The 19,682-nt window shown below is 31.9% G+C and overlaps 1 protein-coding gene across 2 annotated transcripts in view; it reads left to right on the top strand.

The window, feature by feature from the left end:
- The window catches only part of PCDH15 (protocadherin related 15), a 730,119-nt gene that overhangs the window by 299,089 nt on the left and 411,348 nt on the right, over positions 1-19,682 (top strand). For both annotated transcript variants that reach the window (XM_039871826.1, XM_039871827.1), the window contains exons 4-5: positions 5,380-5,540; positions 13,056-13,211. In XM_039871826.1, coding sequence (XP_039727760.1) covers positions 5,380-5,540; positions 13,056-13,211 — 317 coding nt within the window. The remainder of the gene's footprint in view (positions 1-5,379; positions 5,541-13,055; positions 13,212-19,682) is intronic.

The following is a 19,682-nucleotide window of genomic DNA, read 5'->3' as shown; positions in this document are numbered from 1 at the left end:
CAAAATGAACATTACGTCTACCCAACATAATATATATGCATTTACTTAATACTTTATTCACAACAGAATACAGGCACTAGCAACTGTCTAAATGTGAAGATATTTATGTCAAATTCTAAGGGAAAAAATTAAGAATAGAATAATTTAAAAAATTATTCTTCAAGTTTTATACTTTTATGTCTATATTATGCTTTATGTATCACCAATTATACATGCTGAAATAAAAATACTAAGTAAATAAAACATATATTATTTAAGTAAAATGAGTGAAGTACACTTGAACAAAGCTGCCTATTTTGTAATGATTTATTCTTTTGAAGTAAATAAAACATAAATTGTAAAGATCAACATAGTTTTGCCAAGCAATATGCTTTTAACGTTTGTAAATTTTTGTTTAACTACTGATGACTAGATTGGTATCATTTTTCATCTTTACAAATATCACATGTGGTTAATATATCCATAACATTCAAACACAGCCCAATCAAAATTTGTATTTTTTTATGAAGTTGCTGGCCATACATATAATTCTTCCCTTATAAGAGTTTACCAACTAGTTATTTATATTTAGTATGAACATATGCTTAGCCGAAATGTATAGTTTATAGAATTATAAATCAAGAAGTGTGAAAAAGCAAAGTAAAATGACTGCTTCCAGGAAAGTCCTGATATTTTGGTAAAGATTTGAGCATGAGAAGAGTTTTGTTCATCTTATGAATTTCGGAATTTAAATTTAACTCAATAACAACTATATAATGGCCATACTTACTGTTGAACCTCACTGTAAAACTACATATCAGCTACATATTTACTTTTTTTAAATTTGTTTTAATCAAATAATGAGCATTTGAGAGCTTTGTTTATGGTTTAGTTTGCAGAGAGTAATATGCAAGAGAAAGCAATGATACTTCTGGCTAAATGTTATAGCTGAAATTCTCCTAGTTGACTAAAACTGGGGGAAGATTGTTGCAAGAAATGTTATGCAATCTATATTGGTTATGCACATTTGAATAATTAATTGTTTTATAGCAACAAGTTGTGGGTCCTGTGTACAGAGTGATTTTCTTTATGATTATGTTTGGAATGAATCCAAACAGTCAACTACTCTCTCTCTCCCTATAGAATTCATCCTTTCAGCTTCACTGAATTGGGTTAATTAGAAAGGCAGTGGACCTCCTCTCCCCACTGCCACCTCCATAGATTTTTAGAAGGTATTTCATTGGTGTTATAACTACCTATTTAAAGAAGCAGATAACTTTTGCAGAAAAAATAATATATATATAATTATGACTTATACCATATATTTGTTCCTATTTTATGTGTGTGTGTATCTGTGTGTGTATGCAAACATGCAAATATGTTCATAGCTCCTTATAGAACTAAACATGTGCTGGGTATGAGTAAAAAGTGTTCAATCTAAAGATTATTACTGGTATAAATTTGACTAGATTGAAAAAGACCTTTTTCTTTCCATCAAGTCTACTTTGAGATTCTATGAAAAAAATCAAAATTATCTAAGGTTAGAAAGTGGAAAGAGTGGGTATCACTCTCTAGTGATAGCAGGCCTGGATGGATTGCCTATCAGTTGACATGTACTATAGGAAAACATGGCTATTTGACACAAAGGCTTTTCTTTACAATTCTATTTGGAGCAAGAATACTTTCACTACCTTATAACTTCCTAGAATGATTCTTTTTTGATTCAAATTTTTTGAGTTCATGTAAATTTTTCTAGATAGCTTGTATTAACCAAACATGAAAACACTAGCTTTGTGACATGAGCAGTAGACCTGATTTGTAAAGACTATTGGAACACAAAATAAGTCATTTTGCTTTAGCTTCAAATGTTTTCTCTTTCACAAATGGAGTTAATATCATCAACAACAATATCTATAATTCACATATTCCAAGTCCTTATTCTATACCAGGGACTTCAATCAGTACCTCACACGAGATATCTCATTTAGTCATCAGAGCAACCCAACAGGCTCTTCTTTGATGCAAATTACCTTATACACATCAGTAAGTAAGAATGAAATTGGTATAATGAGGAAATTTTATTGATTCATAAGTTACTTTACAATGTATTTGTTTTGAAATATTCTGCATATGCTTTTCTCATAATTAAAAAGAAAAGCAGCTATGTAAGTCTTCAGAAAAAGCTAAAAATGCAGTGCCTTTAGTACAAATGAGTCTACTTTATTAGCTATGATTGATAACATGTTAATCTGGAAAAGCTGTGGGTACAGATGAAGGAGATGCAATTATTTCTCTGAATTAAAACAATAGATTAATAAAGAAGGCTAAATACTAGATCAGATTTTCAGTTTTGATGAAAAGGCATCTATTTAGAAGTAAATGGACCTCAATACCTACTTCTTGAAGAAGCAAGCACAAACCCCAATACTTTTAGTTTTTGTAGTTTTGTTAGTGCTCTGGATACAAGAACACATGTTGTTCTTTTTTGTTCATTTGTTTGTTTGCTTTCGGTAACATACATAGGGTGTTATCGTGGAAACACCAGCTCTATTGTGGTATAGAGTTTGTAGAAGCAGGAAATTAAAAGTGACTGGGGTTAAGTTATTTATCTACTTACACGTAGCTGGTAAATGGGGGATCCAGGATTGGGTTCTAAGTCTGTCAATTTCAGGGCCAGTTCTCTTAACTTCTATGGGTATCAAACTATGTTTAATTCCTTTTTCCTGACTGTGACCATTTATATAGATAAAGGAAATTTTTATGTAGGGCAATCCCATCCTATGCACCACCTATTCTACAAGACAGTTCTCTTCAAGGCGAATACCTGTTGAGGAATCGATCCCTTTATTTTCATGAAAAAATATCTCTTCACTTTTAGTAATATTCTTTGTTCTGCTAATCAGTCTGATAATAATAAAATCATCCAGCTTTCTTACTAATGTCGCATAGTATATCTTATCCTTTTATTTTTAATGTATCTGTGTATTTATATTTAAAATAAAGTCAGGGGCGGGAATGGATATTGAATATTACATGGAAGAGGTTAAACAAAAGGCTTTACTGGAGAAAGAGGAAGCTCACAAAACAAGAGAGGAGGCAAAGGGACCATAATCTCCCAGATATTCTGCTGGACAGCTACTTACCAGCATTGTCTCAGAACACCAGCTGCCCAGATATGGAAATCCTTGGTCCTGCGGGAAGATAAAGTCCCCACTGCTGGGATGGAAATAGAGGGCAGAGCTTGTGGCTCAAAGCTAACCTCACTTTGGGTGTCTCCTGTTCCATTGGGAGGAGTGTGGAAGACAGTGTTGTTTAGGCAAGCCAGAGTGAACACCTATGTCCTTCTTTTTCTTCTTTTTTTTTTGAAAAATATTGCTCTCTACATTGTCTTTTTTAATTGTGCTCTCCTCTCTCTCCTCTCCAAACTTTTGGTCTAAAGTAACACATGAAAATGTTGAGAGATTTTTGGCAATGTGAATGGAGGATTTTGGCAGTGTTTTAGTTTCTTTGTTTTAGTAGTGGTTAAAATAACTATTACAACTTTCTCTGGTTATAATGCAAGTGCATTATAAAGAAGAGCACATTACTCCTTTTCCTTTGTGTATCTGTGTGCTGTGTATGTGTTCTATAAAAAAAACCTATTATTGCTGTTATGCACCATTAAATAAAGGCATAAACATTGTTAGTTAACCTACCGTGATAGATTTATTTTTTTATTGATCAGAAAATAGAATGCCATTTAATTTCTTAATTACATATTGAAATACAGATCAAATTATTGTTCAAAGGTTAGTTGTGTGAAGTATTTATAAACGAATGTATATAATTACATATTGAAATACAGATCAAATTATTGTTCAAAGGTTAGTTGTGTGAAGTATTTATAAACGAATGTATATTAGGCCTTAAACATATTCGTAAGTCAGAAAATGCCATCATTATCTTATCTGCACATTTGGGTGTATTATTTGTATGTTAACCATTTTCCATTTCAGTTAAAAAAAAAGATAGAAAGATAAGTTTAACTTAATATTTGCATATATTTGTACTAGTATGTGAAAAGTAGAAGATAAAAATCTGCCATTTAGAAAAGTATGTGTAGATAAGAGTATGTGCATTTAAACATTATTTAGATTTATTGTAACAAATAATGGTTCAACATTCCCTAGGTAGACAAAGCTGATTAGTAATAATATGTTAAAGAAATAGTATAGATGATGATGATGATGATGATGATGATGATGATGATGATGATGATTAATTTACTTGGAAAATCATCCAAGGAGACCCCCCTTTTATTTGTAAATATGCAGTGATATAACATTTAGACCAATTTTGTGCCTTGAAAAAATGCAGCAGATACATTTTGCATGACTATTTTTCAAGGTAGATTCATATTTATGGATTATGTATATATATTCTTGTATGCTATCCTAAGGCAATGAATTCTCTAGATATATGCCATTTATCTTAATGCCTCTAGGAGGGTAGATTTTTATTTGCATAGCCACATCTCTCTTATATGCCATAAGTTTAGTAAAATGGATCAGCTGCATACCATGGCCCTAAGCTATAATGCATTTTGTTTGGCAAAGGGACTATAGCTCTATGGGGGAAAAAGTGGGATCTGAGTTTCATCAGTTCTATTTTCATGTAAAATTCATGGAATCTTTTACAGAGTAAGAAAGATTAGAGGTGTACTCTCTTTCAACACTTATTCAACAAGTGTCTACAATTTAGCCCACTGAAAATAATAAGAAATCAAACAATGGAATGTTACTTTAGAACAATGTGTTGTTCTAGTCGAGTACTCCAGACATGTCTTAAAGAAGAATGACTTCTATTGTATGTCTGCACGTTAGTTTTGTCTTTCACATTAAGATTTATGTTTTATGGATTTGCTCTGAGATAAAAGAAAAAAGAAGCAATTCTCACCATGAGAGACTCTGCTACTTCTTTTACCTCTTCCTTTCTCTTATTTTTGGGATATCTCTTTTTCATATCAGAAGTCTTACTGAGTGAACTGAAGTATCAGCCTCTGTTAATACAGGCATTTTCTTTTGGTAAGGATAAATATCAGTGATAACTCTTGTGAGAAATGTTGGACAGGGAGGGGAACAGATTCCTATTCTTAAAGGGAAACAAGAAATAGATGACAAAACCAAGTGTTTGAATCTCTGCCTCCCAGTTTCATCTCTCAACAATATTTATAAATAACATAATAAAGGTATTTTTGCCTTTTTTCAAATAAGACCTGTTTTTCTATCATGTCAGATACAAACTTGAATATTTTCTGCTTTAAAACAGGTTTGCCAGTCAACTAGGGTTTACGCATATTATCTTTGTTAAAGGATGTATACAAGTAGAATATGTTTTCAAATAACTTTCTTTGGTTTGCAGGTACAATTTTGGTGGATAACATGCTGATCAAAGGGACTGCTGGAGGACCAGACCCCACCATAGAACTTTCTTTAAAGGACAACGTGGATTACTGGGTGCTGTTGGATCCTGTTAAGCAAATGCTTTTCCTGAACAGTACAGGCAGAGTTCTGGACAGAGATGTTAGTGATTTTTTTGTTTGTCTCTGTGTTAATAACTTTATTATAATCTAAATATCTTCATGTGTTTGCTGATATGAATCAACTTTTCTTAATATAATTTGAGTTTATTTTATGTGTTTATCAACAAAAACATTTTTTTTTTTTAACTCCTTGAAAGAAGAAAAAGGAAGAGACCATCTGCCTCTGAGAGATTCAGTATTTCTCCCTTCTTTTAACATCCTGGAAACTTGTCAGATTTCTGAAACAAGGAGAGAATAGCGTACTCAAAATAAAGGAGTGGTAACCATAGAAAAATAAGATAAACAAGGTGATAATCCATGGCAAGGTGTGAACACGAAACTAGGTGTTGACTTAAGAACAAAGAGTTTAGTGGGAAGGAATACAAACAGGTAGCTGCTCTTTCAAGCAGTAAGCGTTAGTTTAGGGATGAGTTTGTGGTAATGTGCTTACAGAACTGTAAAAAATGCTAAAAGAAGGTGAATAGAAGTTTCCTGACAATGTCCCAGTCCAGTTGTTCTCAGGCAGCATGAGCTAAGTGTTTTGTTATTCAGAATAGCTCAATTACCAAATTCATTGAATGTCTCATTTCTGAACAAGCTTAAAAACTTGAGTAGATTTATTTTGATGTAACTTTATTCTCATTTATTTGCAATTCAATCTTGAGTGCAGAGATGAGTGTGTGTGTGGTGGGGAGTTGCTTAATAACTAGTAATTGTACCTCCTGTACATGGGAAAACACAAAGAGTACATCTAAATGTGTGTACTCTCAAATTTCTAGTTTATGAAATCCAAATGTCAGATGTTCAGTTTAGTGACTCTGAATCTTCTCACTACCTTGCTCAGGATTTATGATCCACTTTATCATATAGTGTAAAATAGATGATTCCTAATCAATTTCACATTTAAAATGTAGAGTCTTTAAGAGCTTTGTGGTGAGGTGGGCAGTACATCAGACTTTCCCACCAATATGGGCTGTATTTGTACACTGGGGAGGCCCATAATTCAGTTGAGCAGTAGTGGCAGATGTGAAACATGGGTAGCAGCAGAGAATAGAAATGAGACTATTGGGCTCAACTTAGAGAAAAAAAAAAGTCATCTTGGATGTTGTCCCCACCACTGCACCCCCACTCACTATGTCCTTTCATCACGCAACAGTCTTTACACCCCACAGTTTACAATTATGCAGTTATGGCTGGGTAGCTAAGAAGGTATAAGATGAAATAAAGACAGCTGCTATCTTTGCATTTATATTATCTTAATTTATCTTATCATAAATCTTACTTTTATGAAAGCAATCTAGATAATAGCCACATTGACAAGCTGCAAGATCCTCTCTGCTCACCACCCTGCCAGATGCATTACTCATAAGCATCCTTTACTGGCCCTAATTAGGGACATTCATATCTAAGTCATATGAATTTTATAATGTAACACGTTAGAAGAATTATATAATATTTACCTATTTTAGACTGTCATTTTATATTTTGTTTCCTTTTTTTAAAAAAAATTACCTTATAGTTGATTATAATAATGTACTGGTTTACTAGTAAATTACTTTCTTTTTGGAACCTTTTTGTTTTCTTCATTTGATTATAAAGCGCAAGTTCTACGTCTGAATTATGAGTCGAGAGGAAGAATGTGCTTCAGCATAAATGAATGGTGTTCCATCTATTCAGCCTATAAAATTGTTTTAATTTTAATTACTTGTCAAAAATTATCTTAACTCAGCACCTATCTGTTTTATGTGAAGTACAGACCATTGCTAGTAGAAAAGTAGCGTGGTAAGTCAATGCTTTTAACCCAAATCTAATCACTACTGGAAATTATGGATTCATTTAATTGTAAAACAATATAAGCTTGGAGTAAACATATCAGAAAAAGAACTCAAGTCAGTGGGTGAAGAGTGTTAAATATATAAATATCATAGACAAGAAAAATGATTTGATTTTAGCAAAATTGTAAATTTACCCAGGGCTGAGAAAACTACATGGCCTTGGGCCATATAGTCTCTAATCTCTACTTTTGTCTGTGCATGTGCTGTATTTTTCTCTCTGCAGATTAGATTTCTGTGTACACATAATTTTGCTCCCTTACTTTTTTGGTTTGCACTTGGCTTTGGCTCTTATTAATGTTCACTTCACTCCAGCTCCCAGTAAGCTTCAATGCAATGCCTGCTACAGACTGACCATTGTCACTGTGCTTTTTCTAATTAGTGAGAGAGAGCATCTAAATAGTCACTGACTTAATTGAATTATAGCTAGAGAAATGGGGATGAGGTCATATGGTAAATGTGTGTTCAAATATACCTACCCTTTCAGCAGCAGTTAGGAGCAGTGCATTTTCCAGAGAAGACATTCCAAATCATGTTTTCTATACTTTGTTCATTGAGGCCATAAACTATCTCTTAATGGAAACATGTGAACAATTATGGATACATAAAACTAAAAAAAAATGTAATATAAATAAATATTTTTTAAGATTAAATATTAAAAAATAAGCTAATAAACTAATGATCATGAAAATTTCTGAGGACAAAAATAAACAGAAAAATTCCCAAGCCCCCAATATTTATATTTTATTAAAAAACTTTTGCATGACTTTGTATAAATATAAGCTTCACAAAGAACTTGGACTCCTCTGCCCAGGAGAATATCTATTTAACTACTGTTTCATACTTTTATCTCCACTGGGCATCTTGCATTTGCATCCATCAGCATAACTCCAGTACAAGCCCTCTTAGTTCTCACTTGTACTTCAGGATAGTCTTCTAATAGTTCTCTTCATCGTATTTCATGATTCAAACTGTTCTAGATTTAGTGCCCCAAACAGAGTTCTGACCTTGTCAGTAGATGACTTTTCCTTGCAAACTGGCTTATCTGGATCTTGGGGTTTCCTAGATTCAAGCTGCTACCTCTCTCACTTCCTTTTATTTAGAAACACATAGATTAATATAGGAGAACTAAACTAATCTCTGTTCTCTTAAACAACATCTATTTTTTTTTTTTTAATCATGACTTCTCTAATGCTCTTTTGGGTCTACATTTTAAAATTACCTTTATTCATTGCCATCAGTTGAATGTTATCGACTATCAAGATGTCTCAGATGCTACTTTATACATTAAATATTTCCTGATGGTAACATTGGCATGTAATTTCTTACTTTAAACTCCAGAGCCTCCAAAACTCCTTTTGACTTGCGTTTAGTGATTTATGTTTATCTTGTATCAATTTTACAGGGTTTGCTTAGTGCACAAGGACTATGTCATATTAATCCCAATCCAAATTGAACTATGTGTATAATAAGCATAATTAAATAAACTAAATGTCCTTACTGTGAAAAATCTACAAATTTATCTAAATATTATGTAACCTCATTATATTTTTAAATCCGTACTTTCTTCTGTAGGCAAATTCTATAAATATACATTCATTGCGTAAGTTTAATTTGTGAAAGACACTCATAATTCTGGCCAGCCATTTCCTATGTTTGTTTCATTATTTAAAAATAATTTCTACAGCATAGTGTGCCTTATTTCCTTTTACTGTCTTCCAGTTTATTTGTGAAGTAATGAAGATTTTTCATTTTGTAAAGGTAGAAATTACATGGAAGGAAAATCATGGCAAAAATCTTTCATTCCTATGAGGATTAAATAAACTTTACCTTTGCTTTATGAAAAAATAAAATCGATTCTTATACAGGTTTGCTAAAAATGTATCCCTCCGAATCATTTAGCCCTTCAAATAACATGGTTTCTAGAAAAACTCAATTCCCCTTAGACTGAGGATGTGTACTATAATCAACACCAAAACATCAATAAATTTGCTATTAAAAACTTAAATTTTTATGTGGAATTCTAAGTGATTTTTCTGAAAAGCTCAACACAATTTGTTATTTTTGTCTTTTTTCAAATTACAAAATACATACATATTTGTTGGAAAATTGTCTACCCCTACTTTTTGCTCTCAACTATACTTTTCAAAGATAACCTCTTTCAATATACCATTCCTGCACTTTATCAATGCATATCAAAACCTATACACACATATATACTACGATACAGATATGCAAATATACATTCAGATTATTACGCTACTCATTTTTAAATTCAGAGAATAGTTTGCATGTCTAGGAATATATGAAATGTGGTTGTTTTAAATAATTACCAAAACAATTTATACAGTTTTTTCTTCTTTGTTTTATGAATGAAGCACTTAAGAGAATTAGAGAAGATAAAATTGCCATGACTTATTTTTGCCAGCAGTTATGAAAGATAAAACAACATTTTTCTAACGGATTTCTAAACATTTTAAAGGCCCTAAACTCTCCCTAACCGACTTAGTAGAACTGTACTTGATATATTTATGACCTTCTTATACAGCAGAATAGAATCTATTCTAACATGAGATTACAATGTATGTTATATATTAGCTACAGGGAATTCTTGCCTTCAATGTGAACCATTATGGTTGGAATTTATTGCAAGCTGAGTTCTATCTGTACTACTAACAGTTGCATAGAGAGCTAAAGTTGAGAGTGACAAGAGTTCCAGATGACCTGGTTATATCTAATTTATGGGCACTTAGCAGGAATAAGTGGGCTCAGTGCATAGTGCATCTGATCCTCTATTTGCAAAGACTGTGACCTTTCTGTCCTAGTGCTACTACTCAATATAGAATTAGAAGTTGAGATGAAATGGTTTTATAGGTCTCTCTTGCAATATTTAGAAGACATATAACTTTAAAACATGATTCACCTGATTGTCTTGAGAAGGTGTGCCAAGGGCTAATAGTACAAATATTTATTCTGTTTTTTACTTTACAAATGAAATAGGCAGGACTTTCCTTAAATGTCTATTAAAGCAAACACTTTAAAACTCATAGTAAAGATGGAGGTCATCTAATTAAAATTCTTTCCAAAAAACTTCTAAGACCTAGTCTTGTTAAGTGATCTTTTAGACTCAAGCTTGTATATTTTTAGTGACAGAGCTTGCTTTATAAGATAGTCTATTCTATTCTGCACAGATTTAGATTAATGGAAAATCTCTACTTATATTGAAAACATAGGCTATGTAATACTTTATATTAATTGATCTTATTTCTGCTCTATGGAACTGCAACACTGAAAGTTTGCTAGATCTTTTCACAACAACCATTCAGATGTCTGACAAATCTTATGTTTTTAAGTTTAAACATCCTCAAATTTTGCCACATATTTTAATGTGTTATCTTACTCATCCAAAAAAATGGGCCTTATTAAATCCACCTATTTCTGCATCTAGTATTATTAATGAATATGAAGTTTGTATTATTGTTCCAGCAGCCCATTTATAGTGTTGGCATATAAACTCATCTTTCTCTCATCAGAATTACACAATTTTCACATTGATATTTGTAGCCATTTATTATATTTAGGTAAGTTTTTTCTAATATAAATAAAGTGATTGAAATTTATTATTATGATGGTATATCATTTTTACAATACTTATTTTTACAATAAGTTATTTTGACTTATTAACATGATTTGAACCTTGTCTTTTGTCATTAAATGTATTATATATCCTTCTGAGTTTTATGACATTCACAGATTTTATACGCATAACTTTAACGCCTTCATTTATGTTAGTGATTTAAAGTGGAATGGAATAGATATTAGAACACAGAGCTATATAGCACGTCACTGGAGACCTTCCTCCATTTTTTCCAAGTACAATTATTCAGACAGATACAAATCAATTCAACTACCTTCTTTATTGGCTGTATAAATATCTTGAGATTAAATAGGTTTTGCTTTAGGTTAGATATAGTTTCTACAACATTCTTCTCATTTAGAAATGTGGCATGTGACATTTTTAATGAACATATCCTAGCTTCTGGTAATCATTGCTATATCTTTAAATTGGTTTTAATTCATGTATTTGATAATTTAATATCTAAGATTATAAATTTGTATTTTGTAGATTGTACATTTTTCACTTTTTTGGAAATTTAGCTTTTTGTAAATTAAAAAAAAAAAATGTTTTACATCCATTAAATGTTAATATGTGCCTAACAGAATAATCTCATTTAACTTACAATCATATCAGTGTTTATTATTACCCCGTTTGTAGAGACAAGCAAACTAAACACAGAGAGATTTTACACCCAGATCATACAGTTAATAGGTTATGGAACTGAGTTTGGAAGCAAAGCAGTTTGACTTGGGTAGTACATGGTCATCTGTCCTAGGCACAGTGATAGTTACTGGGTAAAGATATTTAATTATGACCAAAGCAATACCCCATGTTTTATGGAGCTTCCAGTCTACTGAAGGGAGACAAACTAGAATAAATATATGAAATGTGTAATATGCCAAGCGGTGGATGAGAAATGAAATAAAAAAAAAAATAGTGAAGAGTGAGGTTGAAAGGAGAGAGCAGGCTGGGAACATGGTATTTTAGATGGGGTAGTAAGAACAGTTTGTTCTGATAAAATGATATATTTAGAGGGAAAATTTTATAAGCTTGGAAAAGATTTTAAAAATTACAGAGATATATACTTTGACTCTAGAGTCAAAGAGATGTCGGTGAGCAGCCCAATTCTGCAAGCTCTTAGCTATATGACCTGAGTAGATAAGTGAGTTTCCCTTTGATGACACTATTCTCCAACTAATTTATTGTAAAAAATAATTATGCAACTTAGCACATATTTGTGTGTACAATGGTTATTAAATTATCATTTATAATGACAAATATTGACAACATAGAACATGTTTTACTTAGGTAAATTATGCTATAGACTTATAATGGAGTGAGCACTGTTAAATCATATAATGTAATAGATAATTGTATATACAAAAATGTTATAGTAAATCTATATTTGCAAACATGGGATGATATTCATTTTGACTCTGGTAGTACACAATCGTCTGTCTTAGGCACAGTGCTAGTTACTGGTAAAGAAATTTAGTCATGACCAAATTGTGTGTGTGTGTGTGTGTGTATAATAGGTGTATATGATGAAGGGAGAGATTAGCAAAATAAGCATTTAAACGTATAAAATGAGTAAGTTTCATTGGATCGTGAATTGATTCTCTTCTTTTGCTAATCAGTATTTTAATTTTTATTAGCTATCAACATGTAATATTTTAGCAAAAATAAAAATGAACACAAATGTTATACAATCCTTTCCCAAGAATTTTTTTAACATTGTTTTTATAAATTCAAAATTCATATCATTGTTGCTTTAACTTTTAGAGGGCCAAAATTTGTTTTATCCTATCAAATTGCAACATTAATTTTGTTATTGTATTCATCACCAGTTTTCTAATTGAGATCATGATGCTATTTGAGACCTTATATTTTGAGACACCAAACTGAACAATGAAATAATCATGTCTTCTCTTGTCCTTAAAATAGTGCAAAATGGATCAATTTTTGTAGATTATATTTTAAAAATATGAACAAGCATGGACAATTTTATTAACCAAACAAGTGCTTTAACAGTTTTTTTTTTTAAGATGTAATTTCTGCATTGCAGCCACCTATGAACATACACTCCATCGTGGTGCAAGTCCAATGCATCAACAAAAAAGTGGGCACTGTTATCTACCATGAAGTTCGAATTGTGGTGAGAGATAGGAATGACAACTCACCTACATTCAAGCATGAGAGCTACTATGCCACAGTGAATGAGGTCAGTTTCCATGCACTCTCCCTGTGTGTACTTTTGATTGATATATGTAACTAATTGCATACTATAAATTTTTTGAAATGAGTCTTCTATAATAATAAGTTTAACTGATTAGAAATATGAAGAAAACATTTTAAGGAATACTGCTTTAGAAGAAATAAAGTATGGTGGACTTCTGATATGACTTTAAGAATTCACTTTGCCACAGCAAAAATTTTGGTTTATTTATAATAACCCAAATATTGGTATTTGTGATCATCTTGGACAATTTTATGTCTGAATCCACATGCAGTTTTACTGAGGCTCAACAGGAGTTTTTAGTCATATTGTAAGGTGATGAGCTTGTTTTCTTCATATCTGTAAAATATTAGCAATAATTAAATACTGGAAGAAAATATTTATTTAGGCTTCTAGTAATTTAAAGTTATTTCTTCAATTTTAAAATCTAGTTTTGCCACATTCAAAATATTTAAATATAAATTGTAACTTCTTATAAGAAAATACTGATCAAATTATAAAAATTATTTTGAAAGTAATCATATTACTTTTATTACAACATGTCTTTTTTGGTCATTTATTGATTTGCTTTGTTTTGTTCTTCTTCTGAGATAAAATCCATGAGTCAAGAATCCCTTTTATGTTATTTTTTAAAATAGTGTTTACTCTACGTGTTTTGTTATTCCATTACATTAGAAAATATTACCAAGGTACCTCTATTATCACCTATTATATATACTTAAATCTTAAAAAATGTGTACCTACTTTATATGAGGAAATCCATGTAATTTGGGTATTGAACATAACACTGAGGCCTTTACCATCTAAAAACTTTTTTGAAACCAATAAAATGTGTCTTATTTATTTATTTTAATTTTTCAATTGGAGTTGACATTCAATATTATTTTATATTAGTTTCAGTTATACAATATAGTGGTTAGACATTTACATAGTTTACAAAGTGATTCCCTAGATCAGTTTAGTACCCACCTAGCACTGTACATAGTTATTACAATGCTATCGACTATGTTACCTACGCTATACTTTACATCTCAGTGACTTTTTTATAACTACCAATATGTACTTCTTAATCTACATTTTTCACCCAGCCCCGCCAACTCTCTTTCCATCTGGCAATCACCGGTTTGTTCTCTGTATGCATGAGTCTGTTTTCATTTTGTTCACTTATTTTTTTCCTTAGATTCCACATATAAGTGAAATCATATGGTATTTGTCTTTCTCAGTCCGACATATTTCACTTAGCACAGTGCCCTCTAGATCATCCATGTCGTTGCAGAGAGTAAGATCTCCTTTTTTTTAAATGGCTAATATTCAGTCGTATATATATACCAAAATTGCTTCATCCAATCATCTTTTAATGGGCACATAGGTTGCATTCATGTCTTGGCTACTGTAAAAAATGCTGCAGTGAACAAAGGGGTGTATGCATATTTTTCAAGGTAATGTTTTGGTTTTCTTTGAATAAATACCCAAAAGTGTAATTTCCGGGTCATGAGGTAGTAAGTTCTGTTTAATCGTTTAAAGAATTTCAAAACGGCTTTCCATAATGGCTATACCAATTTGCTATCCCACAAACAGTGTACAAAGATTCCCTTTTCTTTACATCCTCACCAACACTTGTTTTTTGATTTCTTAATGATAGCCATTCTGACAAGTACGAAGTGATATCTCACTTTTTAATATAATTTAATTTTATTATTAGTTTCAAATATATGGTACATTGCTTAGACATTTATATAGTTTGCGAAATGATCCCCCTATCACTCTATCTTCCCTTTGGCTCTACACATTGTCATTTTATTAGTGCCGACTGCCATGCTCCCCATCCCTGTGACCATCTATCGGTCACTAATTTGTACTTCTTTAACCTTTCACCACTTTCTCCCAGACATACCACCCCTCTCCCATTTGGCTGTCACCAGATTGTCTTCTCTATTTGTGAGTCTGTTTTCGATTAGTTTGTTCTTTCTGTTCCTTAGATTTTGCATATAAGTGAAATCATATGGTATTTATCTTCCTCTGACTTATTTCACTCAGCATAATAACCAATAGGTCCATCCATGTTGTTGCAAATGGTAGGATTTCATTTTTTATGGCTAAGTAATATTCCATTGTATGTATGAACCATAACTTCTTTATCCAATCATCTGTTGATAGGTATTTAGGTTGCTTCCATATCTTGGCTATTGTAAATAGAGCTGCCATGAACATAGGGATACATAGATCTTTACAAATTATTGTTTTGTTTTGTTCTTGTTTTTGTTTTTTTTGATAAATACCCAGGAGTGCACTTGGTAGGTCAAAAGGTATATCCATTTATAATCTTTTGAGAAACCTCCAGACTGTTTTCCATAGTGGCTGTAACAACTTGCAATCCCAACGGTGTATGAGAGTTCTCTTTTCTCCACATCCTTGCCAATACTTGTTCTCTTGATTTATTGATGATAGTCATTCTGACAGTGGTTTTAATTTGCATTTATCTGATAATTAGTGATGTTGAGCATCTTTTCATATGTCTATTAGCTATCTGTTGATCCTCTTTGGAGAAACACCTTCTGGTCCTTTGCTCACTTTTTAATTGGATTGTTTATTTTTTTGGTATTAACTTGTGCGAGTTCTTTATAAAGTTTGAATGTATCATAGGCAAATACCTTCTCCCACTCAGCAGATTTTTTCATTTTGTTAACAGTTTTCTTTACTGTACAAAGAAAATGTATATGTAGTCCTATTTGTTTCTTTTTTTCTTTTGTTTCCCTTGTCTAAGGAGATACATCAGAAAAAAAAATATTACTAAGAGCAAGATGAGAGAGTTTGCTGCCTATGTTTTCTTCTAGATGTTTTATGGTTTTGAGTCTTACATTTAAGTTTTTAATTCATTTTGAGTTTATTCTTGTATGTGGTGCAAGAAGATAGTCTAGTTTCATTGTTTTGCATGTATCTGTCCAGTTTTCCTAGCACCATTTATTTAATAGACTGTCTTTACTCCATTGTATATTCTTGCCTCCTTTGTCATAGATTAATGACCATAAAGGCATGGATTTGTTTCTGGGCTCTCTTTTCTGTTCTATTGATCTATAGCTCTTTTTATGCCAGTACCATGCTGTTTTGATTACTATAGTTTACAGTACAGTTTGCTATCAGGTAGAGTAATTACCTCCAACGTTATTCTTCTCTCTCAAGATTAGGAGTCATTTATGGTTCCATATAAATTTTAGGATTATTTGTTTAGTTCAGTGCAAAATGCCTTTGGCATTTTGACAGGGAATGCATTAAACCTATAGATTGCTTTGGGTAGTATGGACATTTTAACAATATTAATTGTTCCTGTCCATGAGAGCAGTGTATGGTTCCATTAATTTGTGTCTTCTTCAGTTTCTTCAATGATTTACAATTTTCTGAGTACAGGTCTTTTACCTCCTTGGTTAAATTTATTCCTAGGTATTTTCTTTTTTTGTGCGTGCAATTGTGAATGGATATTTTCTTAATTTCTCTTTCTGATAGTTCATTGTTGGTGTGTAAAAATGTGGCTTATTTCTGAACGATTTTATATCCTGCTACCTTACTGAATTCATTTATCATTTCTAACAGTTTGTTGTGTGTGTGTGTGTAGAATTTAGGGTTCTTTATATATAGTCATGCCATCAGCAAATAACGACAGTTTTACTTCTTCCTTTCGAATTTGAATGCTTTTATTTCTTTTTCTTGTCTGTTTGCTGTGTTTAGGACTTTCACTACTATGTTGAATAAGAGTGAGAAAGTGGACATTTTTATCTTGTTCCTGATCTTAAGGAAAACACTTAGCTTTTCTTCATTGAGTATGATGTTGTGGGTTTGTCACATGTGGCTTTTCTTATGTTGAAGTATGTTCCCTCCATTCCCTCTTTTCTGAGAGTTTTTATCATTCAATAGATGCAGGATTTTGTGAAATGCTTTTTCTGCATCTGTTAATATAATCATATAATTTTTACTTTTTAATTTGTTAATGTGGCCTATGAAATTAGTTGATTTACAGATATTGAAACAATCATGCATCCCAGTAATAAATCCCACTTGATCATAGTATATGATCTTTTTATTCTATTGCAAAGATTGTAAGTTTCTAGTAATGTATTCTTTTCTTCTAGAGTGTTCAATTTGTTGGCATATAATTAATTGTTCGTAGTACTTTTTAATAATTCTTTGTATTTCTGTGGAGACATTTGTCACTTCTATTTCATTTCTGATTTTATTTATTTGAGTCCTCTCTCTTTTTTTCTTGATGAGTCTGGTTAAAGTTTTATCAATTTTATTTATCTTTACAAAGAACCAGGTTTTGGATCCATTGATTTTTTTTTGTATTGTTTTTAGACTCTATTTTGTTTATTTCTGCTCTGATTTTTATTATTTCCTTCATTCTATTTACTTTGGACTTTGTTTTTCTTTTTGTAGACCTTTTAGGTATAAGGTTAAATTGTTTGAGATTTTTTTTGTTTGTTTCTTGAGGTAAGCATGTATCGCTGTGAATTTCCTTCCTAGGACTACTTTCACTGTATCCCATTGATTTGGGGCATTGTGTTTTCATTTTCATTTGTCTCAAGGTATTTTTTGAATTTTCCCCTTTATTTCATTGTTAACCCATTCATTATTTAGTAACGTGTCATTTAGCCTCCATATGTTTGTATATTTTTCAGTTTTTTTCTTGTAATTGATTTCTAGTTTTATGCCATGTGGTTGGTGAAGATACTTGATATGGTTTCAGTCTTCTTAAATATATTTAGACTTGTTTTGTGGACACACTTGTTTTGTGTATCATTTAAGGCTGCTGTTTCTTTGTTGATTTACCTTCTGGAAGATCTGTTCACTGGAGTCAGTAGGGTGTTAAAGTCCCCTGCTATGACTGTATTACCGTCATTCTCCTCTTTTATGTTGGTCAATATTTGCTTTATATATTTAGGTGCTTCGGTATTTGGTACATAAATGTTTACTAGGATTATATCCTCTTGTTAGATTGATCCCTTAATCATTGCGTAATGTTTTATTTTTTCTCTCTTGTTATAATTTTTGTTTTAAAGTCTATTTTGTCTGATATAAGTATTGCTAGCCCAAAGATTTTTTTTCATTTTCATTTGTATGAAATATCTTTTTTTCATTTCTTTTAGTCTGTGTGTGTCTTTCAATCTGAAGTAGGTCTCTTGTAGACAGTATATGTATGGGTCTTATTTTCTTATTTATTCGGCTATCCTATGTCTTAAACAGAGCATTTATTCTGTTTGTACTTAAAATGATTATTTATAGGTACATAGTTATTTCCATTTTATTATTTATATTTATGTTTTTTTCTTTCCCTTCTTCTTCATAAGGTCCCTCTAACATTTCTTGTACTACTGGCTTGATGGTGATGAATTTCTTTAGCTTTTTTCCTGTCTAGTAAGCTGTCTCTTCAGTTTTAATTGATAGCCTTCCTGGGTTGAGTAGTCTTGGCTGTAGGTCCTTGTTTTTCATCACTCTGAATATATTATGCCTATCCCTTTTGGCCTGCAAAGTTCCTGTTGAGAAATCAGTTGACATTCTTATCTGAATACCCTTGTAAGTAACTAGCTGTCTTTCTCTTGCTGTTTTTAGGATTCTCTTTTTATCTTTAACTTTTACCATTTTAATTATGATGTATCTCGGTGTGGGTCTGTATGGGGTTGACCTTGTTTGTGATTCTGTGAACTTCCTAGACTTGTATATGTATTTCCTCCACCAAGTTAGGGAGATTTTCAGTCATTATTTCTTCAAATAGGTTCTCAATCCTTCGCTTTCTCTCTTCTCATTCTGTTACTCATATGATGTGAATGCTGTTATGCTCGACATTGTCCCGGAGGTCTCCTAAACTATAATTTTTTCTGATTCTTTTTCCTTTTTGCTGTTCTGATTGTGTGTTTTCTGCTTCCTTGTCTTTCAAATAGCTGATTTGACCATTTATTTCATCTAAACTACTGTTCCTTCTAGTGTATTTTTCATTTCTGATTAGTTCTTTTTTTCTGGTTTCTACGTTTTCTTTTTATGCTTACTATCTCCTTGTTGAAGTTCTCACTGAGATTATCTATTCTTTTCTTAAGTTCATTGAGCATCTTTATAACCAGTGTTTTGAACTCTGCATCTGGTATGTTGCTTGCCTCCATTTCATTTGGTTCTTTTTCTGGAGTCTTCTGTTCTTTCATTTGGGACTTGTGTCTTTGTTATCTCATTTTGGCTGCCTCTCTGTGTTTGTTTCTATGTATTAGGTATATCTGTTATGTCTCCCAGTTTTAGCCAGGTGACCTTATTTTGTAGATGTCCTGGATGTCTTGTGTGGCCCAATGGCTCAGTCTCCCTGATCACCTGAGCAGGGTCCTCCAGGAGTAACCCTTGTGTGAGTTGTGTGTTCCCTTCTGTTGCAGTTGAAACGTGATTGTTATTAGCATGTCAATGAGTGGGACTGACTCTTAGGCT

The sequence above is a fragment of the Pteropus medius genome, unplaced genomic scaffold (genome assembly GCF_902729225.1).
Source record: "Pteropus medius unplaced genomic scaffold, Ma_sr-lr_union100, whole genome shotgun sequence".
NCBI lineage: Eukaryota > Metazoa > Chordata > Mammalia > Chiroptera > Pteropodidae > Pteropus > Pteropus medius.
This window is presented reverse-complemented; position numbering and strand designations above follow the sequence as displayed.